The sequence below is a fragment of the Mytilus californianus genome, unplaced genomic scaffold (genome assembly GCF_021869535.1).
Source record: "Mytilus californianus isolate M0D057914Y unplaced genomic scaffold, xbMytCali1.0.p SCAF_1, whole genome shotgun sequence".
Classification (NCBI taxonomy): domain Eukaryota; kingdom Metazoa; phylum Mollusca; class Bivalvia; order Mytilida; family Mytilidae; genus Mytilus; species Mytilus californianus.
This window is the reverse complement of record NW_026262581.1, coordinates 136,862,459-136,886,107: the sequence shown is the minus strand read 5'-3', so window position 1 is coordinate 136,886,107 and position 23,649 is coordinate 136,862,459. Positions and strand designations below refer to the sequence as shown.

Here is a 23,649-nt window from a genome sequence, read left to right as displayed (position 1 = left end):
CTTTGACATACAATTGTTGATCGTCCCCTGGCATCTTCTGTCTGTTTTCTGTTATCGTATGTTTAGTGCAGCCTTTTTATGGAAACGTCTCCAAAAATAATAATAATAGTATAAAGCAAAACAAGAATACATGATATTTAGTATTCCTAGTCGAAGTCCTGACAATTGTGAATTGTGAAACTGAGGATTCCTGTTCCGCTAATGGGATGAAACTGTAATCAATAATTTCTCGATTAGCACTTAGTGAGAGGTGAATAAAAGTTTAAACCACGTCATAATTTTTAGTTATCGAAAATAGCGTTTGTCTCAATTCTAAGACAATTAATCAACTAAACTATTTTATAGTGTTAAGCGTAACTTTTGAGACAGTTATTAGTCATTCTGAGAGAGTTATTGCACATAAACCGTTTTTTTTTCTAATTGACGTACTGACATCGCTGTTTACGAATTATGATTTTCTTTGTCAATGAACGCTAAGTCTAAGTTCTGACCCCTCGTAGAACGAAGTCGGTATTGTAAGTAGCTTAATCTGGGTATAAAACAACTAGTCTTGTAAATAGTCGATAATGATTATAACAAGGTACTTAAGAGACGAAATCTTCAACGGAATGTCTCATGCTCTAGGTGTACGTCTGTATGTAGATAGCTCAGTCACCACGATATCTTGCTGTTAAATTTCATATTATGATGTGAAATTGCAAAAGTATTTTATTCATACATTTTCCTCTAGTACGACAGGTGTGAAAGCTATTACTTAATCTTGTTTTTTTTCCAAACCGTTTACAACTGTGAAACTGGTAATAACTGTTGAACAAAATTTTACACAATTTCTTTATTTAAAATTTTAATTCTGAACAATTATAATATTCATACAGTATAATCGAAAGTAAACAGTTTTGTAAATGCTGTAGGATTTTTTTTGTTTACCTTTGTTGTTTATCGACCGTGGTAGCGTCACGCTTCAATTATTTACCTGTCATACCTGTACAGGTATATTCATTGTTACTAGTCATGGATCCCGTGTACGGGTGTCTGATAGATATATTGTCAAATTTTCAATTTGACTAATTGATAAATGGATTAACATGTGGTGGAATTAAGATAAATATTGTTGTTTGAATGTTTTTGATTCTCATACAGGTAGGGAGTAGAACATATTGGATTACACTTACGTTTACACCGTTGCCATCTAGTGTTCTGGTGCTATAAACTAATTGAAAATGACAACCGCTTCAGAGGAAAGAGGATATCGCAGACTTTCGTCGATATTTCAGGCACCAATTCTTAACCCCAAATCATGCCACAGGTGCAAGGGGTCAGTTTTTCAAGCAGAGAAAATGGGCCCCGTTCACGACGTTTTATTTCATAAGGCATGTTTCAAATGTGTGGATTGTGGCACCCATCTAAACATCAAAAATTATTTTTCCAACCAGCTTGAAGCCAATGACCGTGAGATTTACTGCCATGCACATGTTCCTCGTGTTGGTGCAGCGAAGTACGATAAGAATGCCCTGGGAATTAAACAGGCAGTTGACGTTCAGACTAACTACAAAAAACATTCAAGAAAACTTAATCCACAGATAAGAAAAGCCGGAACAATAAGAAATCCAAGCTTTGATTACCAAGCAATGGCCATTAGAACAGCAGTGTCGGCACCCAGTACAAGAAATTCTAAAGTGATAGACCCAATCGCAAATATTGATGCCAACGCATTGCATATCAAAGGTGCGATAGATGCTCAGCTGTTGACCAGAGGCAACCAATTACCACATGACAAACATCACTTCCCTCCAAATATAGTAAGTATACAGAGGCAACCAATTACCACATGAAAAACATCACTTCCCTCCAAATATAGTAAGTATACAGAGGCAACCAATTACCACATGAAAAACATCACTTCCCTCAAAATATAGTAAGTATAGAAAACATTTACACCAACATCTCCACACTTAAAAACCACACTTGTGTATATAGTTTTAACCAAATCAATGCCCAGTACGTTATCATCAGTATGTTTTAAGATTGGAGTGATGTACGTAAAGGAAGAGAAAAAGACGGATAGTTCTTGGTAATGAAGCTATTAAATCAATGGTCTACCAACAATTTTATGACAAATGTCTTAATCCCGAATCCTTCGTGAAAAATATCACTTCCATCCAAAGTCTTAATATTGGTCAAGGGCATCCGAATCCCCCATGAAAAACACCACTTCTATCCAAATGTCTTAATATTTGTCAAAAGCAACCGAACCCCCATGAAAAACAGCACTTCTATCCAAATTTCTTAATATTGTCAAAAGCAACCAAATTCTCCATGAAAAACTTAATATTGGCCAAGAGTAACTGAATACTTCATGATATACTCCATCAAGTATAAAAAAAACATGTAAAAAAATATCAAGTAGCACTATAACTGACTGCTGACTACCACAATACTATCAGTTACTTTACTCGTATAGTAAAAACAACTAGTATGAATATAAAGACGATACCAGGAGGTAAAACACACGACAAAATAAGAAAAAAAGACAGACAGAATAAACCAAACAGTTCACAGCTATAGGAAACTTGAGACTTGAACACGAGTATTACTAATAACTGGCATGATTTCACGTTCTCTGGAAGGGTAAACAGTGTTTCTGGTACCGTCTAAATCTGTAGGATAAGATAAAAGAAAAAGAAACATTGCAACCAAAAAGAAAATTGCACTTACAAATAACTATTATTGTCTACCAGTAAAGCGAGCAAACTTTTTATAATTCTCAATTTTTTAAAATGGTGTATCAACTTTTCCTCAACGGACCTGTATTGTTCAACAAATATTAACCGACGTTACGTTTATTAGTAATATTTTCCGGGTATGTATTTTAATGATTCTTCCTTGCATATGATATTTCTATTGTTAGTATGTTATTATAATTGGCAGTAAAGTGTATTCATCCATTAGATATGATATGAATCGTTCTGCATCGAACATATGAAACCTCTAACTAGAATGAGAAAGTTAATATATCATAACTACTGACTGCATCGGTGGATACCATAAGTGTTACACACTACACTGCATTTCAATTCTTGACAGTAACTGGTAGAGTTGTCTAATATTTACTTATTATACAGAATGAGTTAAACGATAGAAATGGAGTTGTAATAAACACACAGGAATCAGTAATGGGTAAATTGTTGAATTTTCAACATCAAAACGTATTCCTGATTTAGTTTTTGTACGTAACTAAGTCGTTGTAATTTTCTATAAGAGATTTTACTGGATAGGTGTGTTGGGGGAGGGGGGGGGGGGACATCTTCAAGTTTGTTAGCATAAAAATATTTTTGTCTTTTTGTAGGTTTATATAGTACCTTTATAAGAAATTCCATTCTTTGGGAAAACTGATTGTGTATATCTTTTCAAACTTAGCTTCAGTTGGAACGTTACATCATTGTCTTTGAGAACATATCTTTTGGAAAATCAGAAGGACCAACTTTATTTTCGATGATTATATTATGGTAAAGAGATCCACCATTAGGGTTTAGTTCTGATTTTTGGTTTAATAAGATAAGACTACAGATGGGACATTATTTTTTCTATTAAACACGTGATTGGTATCATATATTTTTAACCCTAATGACTTTGTAGCACGTTTTAAGTTTTTATATAATATAGTTGCAATTTTTGTAAACATATGATCCGCCACAAATAATATAGTATGACACGACTTTGTATAATATAATTTTAAAATCTAAGTTCTTTACTCTTGACCATGCATGGTCGATTATAAGTACATGATTGTATGAAATGACCTTGCATTATATCATTCCATTTAAGTCTTTCTCTCATTACTTGTTTTTCAACCTTTTATCAGCTGACGTATGTTGGTATAAAATATTAAATCTCACATAAATATTCTCTATTGAATAAGTGAAAGAGGCCACATGATACCCGTTTAATTGAATGACTGTAAGATTATCCTTGAAAAATGAAAATGTAACGCCTTTTGAACATATGTTCAGGTATATTTTTTATTATTTTCATTGTGAAATTGAGGCTTCAGTTTGAAGTCTCGGTTTGTTGTACTGTCTGGTTTAATCTCCTTTGTGTTGTCTTAAAGTCTCGGTTTGCCATCCTGCCTGGTTTTATCTCCACGGTGGTGTCTTGGGGGTCTCAGTTTGCCATCCTGTCCGGTTTATTCTTCTCGGTGGTGTCTTGAATTCTTAGTTTGCCATCCTGTCTGGTTTAATCTTCTCGTTGGTGTCTTGAATGGTGCTTGAAGTGTCAGTTTGCCATCCTGACTGCTCCTACGTACTGTAACCATGCTATTTGGGTTGATATGTCCTCAAACGGACTGTTATCTTGCGAGACAACATATTAAAAATCTGACTAATGTCGGTCAAGTACAAATTTAAGCAGATTTATACTGATTACAGTGTTTCTGGTCCTGCATTGCCCGCTATACGTTCTTCGTAACTGATGTCATACCAGTCAGAGTATAGTCAATTACCACTAGCTCTAGTGGCGTGTCAAAATGAATTTCTTCTTTTAAATATCATACTTTTAAGTGAAATTTTACGACTAATTAAACAAAGAAAAAACCCATCACGCATTACTTTATGTGAACAAAAGTATGCGCATTGCACTAAAGCCATCCGAGTTCTGTAATATATATATGTGCAATTTGACAAATTTGAAAGATATACCATTTTTATTGTCGCCGTTATTGTCTGTTTGTTTCCAAGAAGCCTTACATGTCAAAACACCTGTTAGCCGTTTAGTTATATCATTCTCTTACTAAAATATTAAAATCATACTTCTATGGTTGTACGAAATATATGGTCACATAAGTACATGTATCATTATAACTTCACCTTTTGACCGATTTACAGGTATTTTTCAATTCAGAAAGAAGAAAAGGGCTGAAATATGCATTATATTGCCTTTAATGGAAAACTATGAGAGGTCGATTTTCATTTGTAAAACAAAATGATATTTAATGTACAAATTGAAAATAACCGCATAAGAAAGTCTTTAAATAAACATAAAAAATCCATTACATGACCTAAATTGATCTGAGATCAATATGATGTTATTGACAAGCCGCAAGATAGTGCCATATAAACAAATGTCATTTACAGACGTAAAGAAATGAAAGACCTAAAATTTTAATGTGAATTTCAGTGAAGTCATTCTTTAAACTGTGCAATAATATCCTAATGTCGTTTACCCCAGTCTCAGGTACAAAACTGTATAAAGTAAAATATCAGCAATACAAGTTCATTAAAGTAATGGCTCGGGGATAAACAATTTATCTTGAAATGTCAATTGAGGTGGATTGTGCGTTTACTTAGTTAAATGTAGACTTAACTTTCTGAATGCATCGATGCCTAGATATGTATGTGTTAGGTTTTACTTTTACTTTCTGTACACTTTAGTACTTGTACCACAAAGTACCGTACGAAGAACATTTTTAGTAGTCCTACTGCCTTTTTATTTTTACCTAGATCATTTGGTATCCTTTTTATCTTTTCCTGTATCCGTACGGAGAACACATTTTTGTATCCCTACTCCCTTTTATCTTTTCCTGTATCTGTACGGAGAACACATTTTTGTAGCCCTAATCCCTTTTTATCTTTTCCTGTATCCGTACGGAGAACACATTTTTGTAGCCCTAATCCCTTTTATCTTTTCCTGTATCCGTACGGAGAACACATTTTTGTAGCCCTAATCCCTTTTTATCTTTTCCTGTATCTGTACGGAGAACACATTTTTGTATCCCTACTCCCTTTTATCTTTTCCTGTATCCGTACGGAGAACAAATTTTTGTAGCCCTAATCCCTTTTTATCTTTTCCTGTATCTGTACGGAGAACACATTTTTGTAGCCCTAATCCCTTTTTATCTTTTCCTGTATCCGTACGGAGAACACATTTTTGTAGCCCTAATCCCTTTTTATCTTTTCCTGTATCCGTACGGAGAACACATTTTTGTAGCCCTAATCCCTTTTTATCTTTTCCTGGCTATCTAGTATTATGCGAAATCCGTTTGTCTGTGCAAGATGTTTGACATGTATAGATATGCAATCATCTCTGATTGTGTTTTGAACTATTAAAAAGGAGTTTTGTTCTTATTTCGGACATTTTTGGATTTTCAATGATAAACTGGTCGGTCATAAATTGTTATTTATATAATACTCTAATGTTAAACTAATTATTGTTTTTATCGAAATCATTTGATTTGCAATATTTGTTCGTCAATTTAATTGTATTCACTTTCAAATTGGATGAGAATCCGTTTTATTACATATATATATTATAATTATAAGTATTCTCATTGTAAATTATTGCTATTCATTATGTAAGAATTGCTTAGTACAAACATGTCTGTACTCCGTCATCCATTATCTTCTTTTGATAATCCTTTAAGTGCTAATTGTATGTTTATAAGTGACATTCGATAACCTCGTTTCTATTATGAAATTGTAACCTAGCAAAATTCTTAATCTAAGTATGTTTTCTGAAAGTTTTACTTCAGTGAGAGCGAGGCAGTCGAACTAATAACACTCTAGTTCGCCATATTTTTTAAAATTACATGTATTCCACCCTGAAATCATTAAATTGTTAACTACTGCATATGACTTATGTCTAATTCTACCAGTGGAATTAAAGCGAGCGTTCTCAGGCATCAGGCATGCACGTGACGGGGTCTAAGTCATTGTCTATAGTTGGTACCGCCAATTTCTGCAACCAGTCGTGTTGCATCTCGATATCTTCTTCAGTCCAGTAGCCAGTTTCCCGGTTACACATCTCCAATCTGTTCCAGGTAGTTTTGTTAACTTTTTACACATTGTGACTTGGATGGAGAATTGTCTCATTGGCACTCATACCACATCTTCTTATTTATAGATAACCCCAAGGCATGTGTTAGGATTTCAGAAGTCATGGCTTTTTATAGCTCATCGGACTGTTCCGTTGGTGATCTATTGTAGGGCTGTGTTTTTGACCCAACAAATACGCCATGGTCATTCCTTCTATCGACCGTTCACATTTCAGAGTCTCAACTCCTTCTCGTCCTGAATACACTGAGCGATAATCAATCAACAGTATATTAGTAAATCTATCTTGATATCGTTTTCTTTGCCACCACATCATTTTAAAATGAATTATTGGGCCATTTGTTAATGTGTCATTAAATGTTTGCTATTGGGAGTAAACTTTTTGAAACTTTTTATGGTATTGTTTTGTATACCAGTAAGTCGTACATAATCTTCCAACACCAATGCGGTCTTGTGTCAGTTATTATTTCCTACGCGTTAAGTTTTACCACTATCAAAGAAACGACAATATAAGACGGACAATAAATTTTAAAAACGGTCTTTTATTGTCATCGTTCTGATAGTGTCGTATCATTCAAAGTGATAAAACTTAGTATAAAGATAAAGATTATGATACTTATTCGATTTGTTTTCTTTCATAAGGGATTTGTCTTTTTTCTTACCCATTAGACAATGAATAGACATGAAAAGGATGATACAATATTATCTGATCTTTTCATGGGTACACAGTTCGTTGTTCTAACACTACATTAAATGTATTCACCAGTCCTCGTTAATACTATAGGGGCGAACTATTAACACATACATTTTGTAGACGTGGGAGTAATTATTTAATTTTCCCCAAAAATTATTAGCGAGACCCATTTATGCCATGTTTGCCAGGAGTCAACAAACCTTATATAATGTCTTATATTGAAAGACACTTGTGGTTGAATAAAAATCTAAGTGTACTGAATCAGCTACATTTCTTCTTTACAAACTAGCTGTGTGATATTAGATCTCATGTATCTAGACTCTGATCTCTCATGTACATGCACAGAAGTAGTCTATGAGCATGATTTTTTAACAAAAAAAAAAGATACCTTATCTAGTTGAAACTTGCAAAAACAAAAATATATCTTGAAATTGTTCATATATCCGTTTTATTCAGTGCGCATAACGTTAATTTATGAAGTTTAATTACTTGATAGATTGAATTGCATCACTGCATTTGAGAAAATTAAACTGTCAAGTGACAAAATTTTTATGTTTGGTCCTTAATCATAACAAACACATAGCTCTCTTCAATTTCATGTTAGAAATCTACGTTGAAAACCGTTCTTACATTTCTTAACACCACGACACAGTTTTATTGAGTAGAGAATTTTAGAACTGAAGTACGAATAGAAAAGTTAAAACAAACTGTGACGACTGTAACCAAATAACAAAGAGTAAGACCAATGTCCCTGTAATCAGTGGCGGATCCAGAGGGGAGGTTCCGGGGGTTGGAACCCCCCTTTTTTTGGACGATCAATGCATTTGAATGGGGACATATAGTTGGAACCCCCCGCCATTTATCCTGGGTTGAGAACCCCCCTTTTAAAATGGCTGGATCCGCCCCTGGTAATTATTGCAACACCAGTATTAACATAAGAAGATGTGGTATAATTGCCAGGGGATTGTTCTTACCTCCTTATGAACGACGATACCAGAGCTTCAATACTTCATGCGCATTTCATTGAGTTTTAAAAGGTCCACAGTGGATTTATGGTTTAACTTAATTAGTTATAATAAAGCAAAATGTATTTAGTCTAAGATTACTCGGACGTCTGATAGCCGTTTTAAGAACTAGTTGGGAGAGGAAAGCTGATGTACACGATGACAAAAACAATTGTTTTGAATAAGAACACAGATCTTATTGAATCTGTCGTAGTTATATCCGATATCTGTCGTAGTTATAGCTGATATTAAGGTGTGGTAATGAGTCAAATAATTGTTTTGATTTAATTAGTAATATGCTTATTCATAATAACAATATAAAAACTATGTGTAGTGGGCGGTTTCGAAATGAAATTTTCACATAACTATGTCAAGATTTGAAATCTGTAAAAGATGTTAACTGAGATTTATTTTACGTCTTTATGAATTTAAATACTTGTCATGCACGGGTGGGCGGTTCAACCTAGACAGATCAAATGAACAAATAGCTCAACATAAAAGACCATTTACGTGAGATATTGAAATTATTTATATATACTTATACTCCCGATTATTCTTGTGTGAGTAGGTGTAGACTATTCTTATGATGTCAGAAGACAAAACTCATCAATCACTAATATTCTTCTTTTTTCTGCATGCTAATGGACATTGAATAAGTAATTGATAAATGATAGACGATCATGAATTTAAGTTGTACTTCATTTTCAGAACCGTATTTCGTCCTTTTGATAGACAAGTTTTAAAGGCCATCAAATTTAATGGGTTGATATTTGTACACTGTGCTGCATATTAAGATTTATCATGTAGTTGCTGTATAACAGAAGATAACGTGTACTTTTTGGAAAAAAAACACAGTTTTTGAACTCTTGTGGTTGTGATTAACGAACTCGCGCTCTTTTCGTGAGTTTTATGCGTTTCTGAAACTTTTTACCCCACCAGATTTGCTTTTTTTACACAAATTGAAGCTTACCGACAATATGAATGAAACTAAACCCAGCCACGTTCTTTATGTGTCCGTCCAAAGCCAGGAGCCTGTAATTCAGTGGTTGCCGTTTGTCGCTCTTTGCCAAATTTGTTTTTCCTTTATTACTTATAACCTCTTTTGAACTGTTTCACATTCTGTCATACCAGACCTTCCAAATCAATATAGCTACTATATACACTAAGGAATTCGATCATATTGATAGGCTGGAACGATGACCTAGATCATATTGATAGGCTGGAACGATGACCTAGATCATATTGATAGGCTGGAACGATGACCTAGATCATATTGATAGGCTGGAACGATGACCTATAGTGTTTTACATCCTCTTCCTATGATCTCTGGCAATCATACCACGACGACTGTTTTTGTATTAAAAAGTGAAGTAGGTTATACGTTAATGAGACATCAGCCCAACAATACTATAAAAACCAAGAGAGTTTGGATAAGAGTTTATAACGATATGCCAAGCTCTAAATCACCCAGACTTAATGAGACATCAGCCCAACAATACCATAAAAACCAAGAGAGTTTGGACAAGAGTTTATAACGATAGGTCCAGCTCTAAATCACCCAGACTTAATGAGACATCAGCCCAACAATACCATAAAAACCAAGAGAGTTTGGACAAGAGTTTATAACGATATGTCCAGCTCTAAATCACCCAGACTTAATGAGACATCAGCCCAACAATACAATAAAACCGAGAGAGTTTGGACAAGAGTTTATAACGATATGTCAAGCTCTAAATCACCCAGACTTAATGAAGACATCAGCCCAACAATACAATAAAACCAAGAGAGTTTGGACAAGAGTTTATAACGATATGTCAAGCTCTAAATCACCCAGACTTAATGAAGACAAATTATGAATAAAATAATGCAGATGTATAAATGCTATATGCAAATCGGTGCATGTTATTTGTAAACCGATGAAACGGTTTATGCATGCATGCTCTAATAATAAAAATCCATCAACTGTTTTATCTAGAGGTCTAAATATGGGGTCTTCAAAAACAGAGAACTGTCTGTTCAATGTCAAGATATGGAAAAATTTCACATAGACCATAATTGATTGAACTGCCGTCAACACCTTATTCCCGAAATAATAAATAAGTTATGACTACAGAGATATACACTGGAACAAGCACATAAACTTGTACAGAAGATTAATTAAAAGTGCATAGACAAAATCAGTTGAGAAAAACCTCCTTTCAGATCTGTGATACTTATTTGAAGGCAAGGAAATTACAATCTCTGAGGAAAAAAAACAATAATACAAGACAAATTCGTTTTGAGGAATGTTTACAGTAACCAAAAGAACACCATGTCGAGCTTCGCTCTGTTATCGGCAGCGGAATTTCTGTTAAGATTTATTGTAACACGGAATGCAATCGGAAAATGAATGAGTCAATCAATGAATCATTGATTCATTTTCAAACTAATAATGCAAAAAAAAAGAATACTATAGAAAAAGACATAGGATGAATATGCACCTAAATGTACTGGTGTTGGTCTTTGTTTAAATAATTTTCTCATCTTTTTTTCTCTCACAAAAATAAATAAGAGCACGAACTAAAGAAAAATATCCAATACAGATCAAATATATAAATAAGGGGAAAAAAAAGAAAAATAATACGTAGTTGCTAGGGTTAAAAAGAATAGATGGGTGTTTACCAGGGCATACACAGAAAATAATTCTAGTCCAAAAAGATTACAATTTGTAGAACGTACAGTTGATAGTAATATGACTTAGGACACTATTCGAATTTAATTAAATATTGGTTTATTTCATTTGATCTTCTAGTACAAGAAGCGACAACGCCTCATAGATGCACAGAAGAAATTAGAAGAAGAACTGAGAAAGGAGGAAGATGCTGTGATAGATGAAATGATGAAAAAACGTTCGGAGGAAAATAATAAGATTTCAGAGGAAATAAAAAAAGAATGGGAAGTAAGACTCAAAGAGCTGACAGAGAAGTTTGACAGAGAAATGGGCAAAAAAAGTAAAAAACTTAGAGATTCCGAGAAAAAGGTACTTAAACATTTTTAAGATTTTGAAATGAATAGAATAGTTATTAGCATAGGGGAACTGTTTGTGGGCGACTAAAGACTGGTAACTTTTACATCGATTCTGAAGTCTTAATAAAAAGAGCTGTAGATCCGAAACTTTTTTCGAAGAGAATATCTAGTCTTTAAGCTATTTAAAATTTTCACAGAAACATCAAAGTCGAAAACTGGAACTTGTTGTAACTGCACTTACAAGTAACTGGTACTGAATAGTAAGTACTCAAAGTTTTCAGTTGTTTTCAGCATTAACATTTGCGTAGGAATGATTTATTGGCGAGGGTAGGGACAGTCGTAACAACTGGTTAGGAGTGTCTTACAGGCGAGGATATCACATAATGATTTATCATTTAAACATTAATAAACAAAAGTATTTATGAACATTGTTGATATGATTTAAACTTCAAAAACCCACTGACTAATTGGTATTTTATTTAGCTGTCATATTTTAGTTTGACAGGAATATCCAAGAGAGCGTGAGAATTTGTTTGTCTATTTTCACCTTTACTGGATGCCAGTAAGAGTAACTCCTTTAACTAATATAAGCAAATGTATATAGTATCTTGGATATAAAGGAATTCAATTAACAACAATCCAGATAAAAACTGGAGATAAGATGTCTTTAAAATAAAATAATATCCTCTTTGATTCGACTACTGTAAACAGTGAAACCTTTTACCCAATTTACTTAATGTATTACACATTCCTTACTTGACCTGAAGAGTCTATTTGTCTGTTGCAGAACATAGGCTATATATGAACACAAATTACTTAAAACCGTTACTTAATTCTTTCATAGATACAAAGATTTGGTTTGAAAGTTTGATTGTATACCTGAAAGGGGAGGGTAAGGTGATACCGCACTATTCTTTAGGTGCGTGTCCCCCAGTCAGAAGCCTGTTGTTATCCAGTAGTTGTCGTTGGTTGCAGTCTGCCTTAATAGTTTTTCTATTTATTGTTTTAGCATACATATGGCTGTTGGTTTTCTCCTTCGAATTGTTTTACATTTTTGGAAAGTTGTCCAATTGGAAATCACACCATATCCTTATCTATAACTGTGTAAAATGTTGACAAGATATATCAAGGATGATATTTTGGATTAACATTAGACACCCCATTCCTCCCGTAGGAGACAGATTTATTTTCTGTTTGCGCTGATGCCTCCTCTAATATCAATGATAATGATGACGATAGCAGTGATGCATATAAGTAAAAGTAGTTTAACAAAACAGCACATTGTTGTTTGGACTAAGTATGAGCTGGATATTTTCTCCAGTTCCCTCTCAAACACTTGAAAAGATTGATACTGCTTGCTAATGACAATATTTAATTAGATTATTTTTTTCTGATAGCACGTGCAATAACAAACGAAAAAAGAGAAAAATCACTAAAGAAGAACACATAAACGTTATTAGCAGTCATAGTAATTCTTTTATATTTTCATTATAGCTAATGACCGTTAACTTTGAAAACCAGAAAAGGGAATTGGGAAATATAATAGAAAGGAAAAAGGCAGAAAAGAAACAAAACATGACAATACGTGTACGAGAAAAAGAACAAAGGAAGATGGCGAATTTGGTTGAAAAACAGAGTCAGCAAATGTTACAGCTTTTGGCAGCCAAACAAGAAGAATTAAAACAGGAAGTTGCTCAGGAACTGGTACGTTTATTTAAGGCCACTCAAATTCTTCAGTCAGTTAAGTTTGATTTTCACACAGACATCGACATGTGAATCTGTAAAGATTTAGAAAGATATTTAAATTACCAGAACAACATTTTTAAAGTACCAGAACAAATGCAGAGATAAATATTTACTTTAATGAAAAGTTGATATATCAAGAAGTCATTGGCAATCATTAAAATACCACCAGATTAAACAACAACTTATTGTTATGCTTATTTAGTTTCGTTGTAGTCATGAAGCCATTTCTTTAATTGGATTAAATCAATAAGATGTATGTGATAACTATGGGGATGTAATTCAGCTATAATATCTTGTCGTATTGCTCTATATAACTATCCTTACATTGACATGAATGTCATGGAACCATCATACATCTGATGTCATCCGACTATCATTAGATCCTTTCGAATATCGCCCAACTACGTTCTGTTTTTCAAGCACGAATATTTTAATTTGAATGTACAACTATCTGAATAGAATAAAACTACATGCACATCCATCTGAATGTCATACACCTGTACATCTATCTGTATGTGATACATCTGTACGTGCAACTGGATGTCATTTAACTATGCGTACATTAATCTGAAGGTTGTAATATATACATACATCTGAATGTCACATAACTACATGTACATGCAACTAAAGGTTATATAACTACCTATGAATCCATTTGACTGTTATTCCGATCTATTTGAATGTCATGCAACTACCTGTACATTCATTTAATGCGATATGCATATATGTACACCAATCACGATGTAAAACACATGAGAATCGTTCTGAGCATCCATCTGCATGCAATACACTTGTACATCTGTCTGAATGCCAAGCACCTGTACATCTATTTCAATATCATACAGTCCTACATTTATCTATATGTTATATATGTACACCATCCAAATATCAAACAAAATGATGTACATTCATATGAATGTCATACACCTGTACATCTAGCTGAATGTCATATGAATACCCAAATATCAATCTGAATGCCATGAACTTGTGCACATATCTTGATGCAATACACTTGTCTTATACTTATACAAACGTCTTAATATCATAACCTGTACATCTATTATGAATCTCATACACTGAATATAATACACCTGTTCATCTACCAGAATGACATTTCTGACTGCCACACAACTGTACATCTATCAGAGTGACATTCACTTGTACCTCTATCTGACTGCCACACAACTGTACATCTATCAGAATGACATTCACTTGTACCTCTACCTGACTGCCACACAACTGTACATCTATCAGAATGACATTCACTTGTACCTCTACCTGACTGCCACACAACTGTACATCTATCAGAATGACATTCACTTGTACCCATACCTGACTATCACACAACTGTACATCTACCAGAATGACATACACTTGTACCTCTACCTGACTGCCACACAACTGTACATCTATCAGAATGACATTCACTTGTACCTCTACCTGACTGCCACACAACTGTACATCTATCAGAATGACATTCACTTGTACCTCTACCTGACTGCCACACAACTGTACATCTACCAGAATGACATACACTTGTATCCCTACCTGACTGCCACGCATCTGTACATCTATCAGAATGACATTCACTTGTACCTCTACCTGACTGCCACACAACTGTACATCTATCAGAATGACATTCACTTGTATATCTACTTGAATTCCCCTCAACTGTACATCTATCAGAATGACATGCACTTGTACCCATACCTGACTTCCACACAACTGTACATCTATCAGAATGATATTCACTTGTACCTCTACCTGACTGCCACACAACTGTACTTCTATCAGAATGACATTCACTTGTACCTCTACTTGAATTCCCCTCAACTGTACATCTATCAGAATGACATGCACTTGTACCTCTACTTGACTTCCACACAACTGTACATCTATCAGAATGACATTCACTTGTACCTCTGCCTGACTGCCACACAGCTGTACATCTATCAGAATGACATTCACTTGTATCTCTACCTGACTGCCACTCACCTATACATCTATCAGAATGCCATACAACTGAACATCTATCTAAATGCCACACAACTGTACATCTATCTAAATACCATACACCTGAACATCTATCTAAATGCCACACACCTGTACATCTATCTAAGTGCCATACACCTGAACATCTATCTAAATGCCACATACCTGTACATCTATATAAATGCCATACACAGGTACATCCGTCTAAAAGATACAGACCTGTAATCTATCTAAATGACATATACCTGTATATCTATCTAAATACCATACACCTGCACATCTATCTGCATGCCTTACACCTGAACATCTATAGGAATGCTATACACTTGTACATCTATCTGAAAGCTACGCACCTTTACATTTATCTGCATGCCATACACCTGTACATCTATCTACATGCCATACACCTTTAGATCTCTAGGAACTTTGTACATCTACTTTAGTATTTGAATGCCACACAACTGTATATCTAATTAAATAGCATACATCTGTACATATATTTGAAAGTCATCTTGTCATCTGTAAACCATCTCAGTAGAATCATAAATCATTCATTTTTTTTATTTAGCCAACAAATGGTGATATTGCTGAACCCGATGTTATAGAAAATGTCATGGAAGCTTTAAACTTAGAAGTAACAACTACAGAATTACCACCACCCCACCCACCAAGCTGTAGGAAAAAAGATCTGTTTTCTGATGTTAGTGTGTTCAACGATATTGACAACCAAGTCATTCAGGTTTGTTCTGCATTTTATAGTTGAGATTAAGTTAAATAACTTTTAAAAGTTCGTTTGAACAGTTAGAATATCTTCTGAATATTTATTAGATTAAGCAATATTGTTCTTAATGTTTACATTGTTCTGTTAGCATATCATTATCTGAATGTCTAAGCAACAATGTGTTTCTAAATGATTTCACTTCTAAGTTATATACAAAAATTTATTACATTTGAGCTGAGCTTATTATACTACTTCAATATTTACAGATTTTCATGCTTATTTTTTCATTTGTTAGGTGGCTAAAGATGACCATCTGACATACACAGACATGATGGAGAAATTGACAGGAAATCTACCAAATGACATCGATAAAGCAAGGTAATTATTGTTATTAAATAGTGTTATCACAGCTAAAACGTCTAAAAAATTTAACCAGTGTCGATAATATATCATTTTCCGTTGTGGAAAACTTATTCGTTTGATGCCTTTGAGCTTTTGATTTTGCCATTTGATAAGGGACTTTCCGTTTTGAAATTTCCTTGGAGTTCGGTATTTTTGTTATTTTTTACTTTTTTTATCAAGTACACATAGATCTTTTTCATCTAAAAATTTCCAAAAGTCTTTTTGACCTGACAAACACATTCAAGTTTGATCTCTGTTTGGAAATTATTACTATTTTCGAAATCATATCAGAATTTTTTTAATAACAATAGTTAAATCCCTTTTTGTGAATCAAGATACAGTATGTCTTTCCTCTTTCAGGGCAATCTATAGATGGATAACTGTAAAGGATTTAAATATCATGGAGTTTGAAGAAGCAATAGATTCCAATACCCCATTGGGATTGTTAAAGGGCATTAAGTTTGGAACAGAAACATACCATGTTTTGTTCATGAGATTGTGTAGGTAAGTTGAAAAATATAATGGTACTGATAAGCTTTGGATTTTTTTGAATTTAGACCCAGTAATAATGTGATGTTTATTGAAGAAGGGATGACAAACTCATAAGTTGAAAATAAGCTGATAACGAAGGGATGATTTCAACTTCACCCCTTGGAACTCTTGGTTTAACAGCTTCCTTGTGAGCAGTAACACTCTATCAAGGAAGTCTGAATCATCAAATGGAGATATATTTGTGTTTCTTCAATTAAGAACCGTGGCCTCGAAGTCCGAGTGGTTTAAGTAGTTGATCTTCAGTGATCTGACACTAGCTTGTCAACTCTGAGGTAATATATTCAACCCACCGGATACTCCGGCTTCCTCCATTAATAAAAACTGACCGCCATGATATAGCCAAGATTGCGGAAATACAATCAATCAATCAATAAACTCAAAACAGGTATTATCATACACCTATCAAAGCGAGGTAGACATATGTTTCTTCAATACAGGTGTTTGTTCTGGCTAATATATAAAGGAGGACAATTATATTGTAGATCTGTACATGTTTTGTTTCAACTTTTATCATGAACATTTTTGTAGATCTATAAAATTGTGTAAGTATTTGAAATGAATCCGTATATTGTTTTTTTTTTCGATAACTATGAACTGATGTTAACATAGAAATAGTAAAATCTAGACAAGTTTATATTTTTTCATTGTAGCTATGCGGGTTTACACTGTAACGAGATAAAAGGTCATTCTAAAAGTGTTGGTTATGAACCCGGTATGAAAATCGAACCAGAAAGCTTTCAGAATACATGGAATGCTGTGCTTATAGATGGTGATTGGAGATTGGTGCAGTGCAACTGGGGTGCTAGGTACGTGTGTTCTTTAAAAAAGTTGATATTAGCCAAATTAGATACAATAAATATATCAATTTGCACTACGGCATGAAACTATTTGAAGTAATTTCATCTGGATGAGAAAAAAAAATAAAGGACTTCAGTATATTTATATTTAAGAATTAAAATATGATTTTTGTCGAGCCTGCGACTTTAGTCGCAAAAACGAGACATAGCGATCCTACATTCCGTCGGCGTCGTCGTCGTCGTACGGCGTCGTCGGCGGCGTCCACAAATATTCACTCTGTGGTTAAAGTTTTTGAAATTTTCTTAAACTATCCTGCATTTCAACCAAACTTGGACAGAAGCTTGTTTATAATCATAAGATAGTATCCAGAAGAATATTTTGTAAAAAAAAAATCCTGTTTATCCGTATTTTACTCATATATGGACTTAGTTTTTCTGCCATTTAACATAACATTAACTCTGTGGTAAAAGTTTTTCACATTTTACTAATTTTCTTAAACTATCCTGGATTTGCACCACACTTGGAAAGGAGCTTGTTTATGATCAAAAGCTAGTATCTAGAAGGAAATTTTGTAAAAATTTATTTCCTTTTTTTCCGTATATTACTTATAAATGGACTTAGTTTTATTCCAGTTAACATTACGTACAGTCTGCAGTTAAAGTTTTTAAAACATTTATTAGATTCATAAACCTTCTTGGATTTTTACCAAACTTAAACAGAACTTCTTACAATCAAAAGATAGTATCTAGAGGAACATTTTTAATATTTTTTTCCCCATTTTTGTCGAGCCTGCGACTTTTGTCGCAGAAAGCTCGACATAGGGATAGTGATCCGGCGGCGGCGGCGGCGGCGTTAGCTAACTTCTTAAAAGCTTTATATTTTAGAAGGTGGAAGTCCTGAATGCTTCATCCTTTTATATGGATGCCTCATGTTACGAAGTTTCCGTCAGTCACATGTCCAAAGTCCTTGACCTCATTTTCATGGTTCAGTGACTACTTGAAAAAAAGTTAAGATTTTTTGTAATGTTAAATTCTCTCTTATTATAAGTAATAGGATAACTATATTTAGTATGTGCATACCTTGCGAGGTCCTCATGCCCGTCAGACAATTTTCACTTGACCTCGACCTCATTTCATGGATCAGTGAACAAGGTTAAGTTTTGGTGGTCAAGTCCATATCTCAGATACTATAAGCAATAGGTCTAGTATATTCGGTGTATGGAAGGACTGTAAGGTGTACATGTCCAACTGGCAGGTGTCATCTGACCTTGACCTCATTTTCATGGTTCAGTGGTTATAGTTAAGTTTTTGTGTTTTGGTCTGTTTTTCTTATACTGTATGCAATAGGCATACTATATTTGGTGTATGGAATGATTGTAAGGTGTACATGTCTAGCTGGCAGGTGTCATCTGACCTTGACCTCATTTTCATGGTTCAGTGGTCAAAGTTAAGTTTTTGAGTTTTGGTCTTTTTTCTAATACTATATGCAATAGTTCAACTATATTTGGTGTATGGAAATATTTTATGATCTATATGTCAGTCACGCAGGTTTTATTTGACCTTGACCTCATTTTCAAGGTTCATTGCTCAGTGTTAATATTTTGTGTTTTGGTCTGTTTTTCTTAAACTATAAGCAATAGGTCAACTATATTTGTTGTATGGAAGAATTGTTAGCTGTAAATGCTGCCTAGCATGGTTCATTTGACCTTGACCTCATTTTCATGGTTCATTGGTCAATGTTTAGTTTACTTGGTTAATGTTAAGTTTATGTGACAGTTGTAATAAAGTTTTATATTTAGGACTATCAACATAATATCATTGATTAGTAAAGAAGGCGAGACATTTCAGCGTGTGCACTCTTGTTGTTGAGCCTGCGACTAACAGCAAAAGTAGGCGAGACACTGTGTTCCGCGGAACCCTTACGAATTTTTATCCATTAAACACATTTTTCACATTGATGATGTTTAACATAAAGTATGATAATCATTTCCATGCAGACTTATGCAGAGTGTACTATTCTAAGAAAAAATGTTATAATTTATGGACAGACAAATAAACCAGTTTGGTATATTAAGGCAACAGTAGGTTATCGATGTTCAAACGTCATAAATCGATTAAAAGATCAAGGTAACAAATAAAAACTGAGGGAATGGCATGAACTCCAAAATGATCAAGACAATATGTGTCAACAGGATAAGTATATCCTGCAATGAATGTATTAACCACGATGCGAGTCACACTCAGTGAAAATGTCAAAAAGCGGGAATAGGACATAATTGGTAAAATTACAGATCAAACAATTATTTAGGTGTCTGATCTAAGGTCGGAAAAAAATGTCGATCGTGATCTGTGTATATATGGATCTGCTTTTTAATGAAGGAATAAGTGCCGCTTGAAATACTATAGTTTTTATTGTCGAAAAGTTAATTCATAAATTGTTTCTGTTTTTTTTATGAAATGAATATCTTTTCAATATACAGATAATTAAATTGTCCTAAACAAATGCTTCATTGCATGAATGTAATATTATCTTCACATAAAGTCGCTAACAAAAATATCATTAACGTCGATTTTCAATTAAGTAGTTTCGTCTTACATTTTACAAATTACCTTAAAATCAAATTTCGATAATGAACACATCTATAATTGTGTATTGTTATTATAGACACCTGGTTCTGAACAAGGATAAGAAAAAATCAGATTCTCCAAGAGAAAAAGAGAAGGAGAAAAGAGAAGCAGAGAAAAAAGAGCAAGAAAGAAAGGAAGCCGAAAAGAGGGAACAGGAGAGAAAAGAAGCTGAGAAACAGAAGAAAGAGGGAGCAGATGAGAACGATGGAGAAAATGGGGATGCGACAGAAAATGGTAAAGGTGACGAATCAAAAGTGAACGACACAATCCGATATCAGTATGACGAGCATTACTTCCTTACAGATCCAGATGAATTTATTCAAGAATTTTGGCCTAATGACCCAGATTGGCAATTATTGGAGAAACCAATAACCAAAGAGGAATTTGAACAGCTTCCCTTTGTCAGATCCGTATTCTTTCATTTTGGGATGCATTTTGATCGAGGACTGAAGGCAGTTATTGAAACTTCAGACAGAGGAGGATGTGATGTAAGACTTAAGGTCAATGAAAAACTTGAAAATGATATTGTATTTTTCTACCAGCTACGCTTTGCGGACAAGGAACGTCGTCACGAAGCTGGTTACCGGGGTGCTTACTTAGAACGGTTTGTATACATGACAATGATTGATAACACTGTCATGTTTAGTGTGCATGTACCAACGCCAGGCGAATACTTCTTTGAAGTGTTTGCCAATCGACTTGATGAAGCAGAAGATACAAAAGGAACTGCCTCCGATGGTGTAGTATCATCATTCAGGTTGAAGTGTGCTTGTAAATTTAAGATCGTTTGCAAAACTCTTGTTGGCAAAATGCATCCATTACCGGAATGTGCTGCAGGTGAATGGGGTCCAAAAAAGGGAAAACGGCATTTTGGAATTAAAGCTATTTCAGTTAAGCATCAAGACAAAGATCATGAAACTATTTCAGACGACTCCAGTGAAACAACATCTTTAAAATCAGATACAGAAGTAATTGATACTCAATTAAAAGATACACCAGATAATCCAAAGGGTGGAATTGTTAATGTCAATGAAACAGTGGATTTAGTGTTTAAGTTGACAAAACCATTACAATTTGTAATAAAGTTGAGGATGAACTCAGTCGACAGTAAGGCTTTGGACCCCTTCGTACACCACACAGTAGAGAATCGCACAACGTTGAGAATTACAGTATCACCGCCACAAACTGGACAGTATGGAATTGATGTGTATGCTAGACCGCTTGATTCTCACGACAAAAAACTTTCACATGCATTTAAATATCTCCTGAATTGTTTGAAGGTGACGGAACCGGTGGACATTCCAAAGATTAGACCGAAAACAACCACGAAACGTGATTCGCAATGGGGGCCGTCACCTATGTTTGAAGAGCTTGGAATGAGAACTGTTTCTCATACCGATGCAAAAATAGAGTGTTCAGAATCAAATCAAATTACAATTGAATTGTTTGTTCCACGATCAGTTTCCGTTTCTCATCAGTTTCTTAGAGAACCTGGAGGTGATATTCGTGATCAAGTGGCAATGGCAAGACAAGAATCAAATCCAGAGAAAACTTTGTTTAAGGTCAATCTCCCTGAAACTGGCAATTACATGTTGGCAATATACGCTCGCCTAAGGGATGGAGAAACGAGGAATCTCTCAAACGTTTATAATTATCTTATTGTGTATAGAAAATCTGCTGTTCCTGAAACTGTGCCTTTGGCAAAACCTGGAGATAGGAAGTCGTCTGGTAGTTCTATATTCAGAAAGGGATTGTTCAAGAAAAGTGAAAAAGACAAGCAAAAATAATAAACAAATAACATTTATATCAGAATAATTCTATACACAGTAACACTTTTACTCAAACCGGGTTTTTATATATTATTTATACTTTTATACCAACTGCCATTCGAATGCAATGTTTCATACTATAGGGAAAAGTGCTATGCATTATTAGATATACCTTTGCAATGTATCAGATAATGCCTGTGTGGAATAGCTTTTATCTATCATGTATGCAGGGTAAAGTTTCAGGGTTTCATCGACAGATTATAATCATGTTTTGTTGGAAGTTGTTTTATCTTTTAAGTGAACACACCTATGATTTCAGAAGTATTCAGATGAAAACCAAACGTCCAATGTTCATCAGGAAAGGTCAAAAATAACAATTTGCAATGATTATAAAAGCATTGCATCATTTCAAGACATGCATTGTCATAAAAGGAATTTATAACTACCTATATATGAATTTACTGCAAAGTGCAATTAAGTGTTTGATGTTCTCGTTAATTGATATTAGAATTGAATATAATGCTGAAAAGACTTATACACCCTCTCTATAATCTATTGCTTTTTTGTTTTGTTTTGTTTATAAATAATAATGTGTTTCTTTTAAATATTTTGACGACAGTAAAAGTTTTTGTTAACTAGATTGAAAACTTTGATTGCAACAAGGACACGTATTTCCAAAGATTACTTTCGTTATCATTTCAAAGTTTCATGATTTCCCTCATAGTTAGAAGAAAGTAGTTTTAAAGAAAACAATGAATTTAGTTATAAAATTGCCTGACATTTCAGTTTTAATTAAAGTTAATAGACACTGTCAGTGATAGAAAATGTAGTTGATTTGCAAAAATTAAAAGTAGTTAAAGATTATTACGAAAGAATTCAAAAAGTTTATTGATATGCATAATAATTAATTGATTTGTAAAATGGTTCGTACAGTTTGTATCAACTTTGTTAAATATCAACTTGTATCCAAATGAATGTAACAGATTTACATGTGTTACTTGTTTGATAATGTTAATGTTGTAACAAATGCAAACGCTTTAATAATATTTTTTTGTCAATTGCATTTAATTTATGATATTAATATATTGCGTTTATTTTAAACAAATTTTGAACATTTCACATTTGTGATTTGTTTGTTAATGTTAAATTTATCAGATATTTTACGTCTAATTTTGTTATAATGACATCGTATAATATATGGTATTGTTCCTTATTTGGTGCGTATCTTTATAGTTTGTACTATCTACCCTAATGATATTCTGGATGCATTGAACCATTAAACATATAACCTATTTGTATTTTATTAGATAAATCTTTTGTTGTACTTGAACTTCTACTTATGATGTAAATAGAAGCAACATATATAGGTCCTTTTAGTCATATAGCTCCTAACGTCGCTGCTATAATGTCCTTTTGGTCATATAGCTCATAACGTCGCTGCTATAATGTCCTTTTGGTCATATAGCTCCTAACATCACGGCTATAATGTCCTTTTGGTCATATAGCTCCTAACG

General features: G+C 33.9%; 1 protein-coding gene across 2 annotated transcripts; it reads left to right on the top strand.

Moving 5' to 3' along the window:
* The first annotated feature begins 985 nt into the window (after nucleotides 1-985).
* On the top strand, nucleotides 986-23,427 carry LOC127735802 (hillarin-like). Of its 2 annotated transcripts, none has more exons than XM_052246180.1 (8): nucleotides 986-1,799; nucleotides 11,314-11,541; nucleotides 13,023-13,232; nucleotides 15,835-16,005; nucleotides 16,283-16,365; nucleotides 16,750-16,893; nucleotides 17,592-17,747; nucleotides 20,404-23,427. In XM_052246180.1, the coding sequence occupies exons 1-8, from the start codon at nucleotides 1,221-1,223 to the stop codon at nucleotides 22,151-22,153; spliced, it is 3,321 nt and encodes a 1,106-aa protein (XP_052102140.1). In that variant the 5' UTR covers nucleotides 986-1,220; the 3' UTR covers nucleotides 22,154-23,427. The 2 variants fall into 2 exon arrangements, with proteins under 2 accessions (XP_052102140.1, XP_052102149.1); XM_052246189.1 differs by lacking the exon at nucleotides 986-1,799 and adding an exon at nucleotides 1,815-1,857.
* The last annotated feature ends 222 nt before the right edge of the window (nucleotides 23,428-23,649 follow it).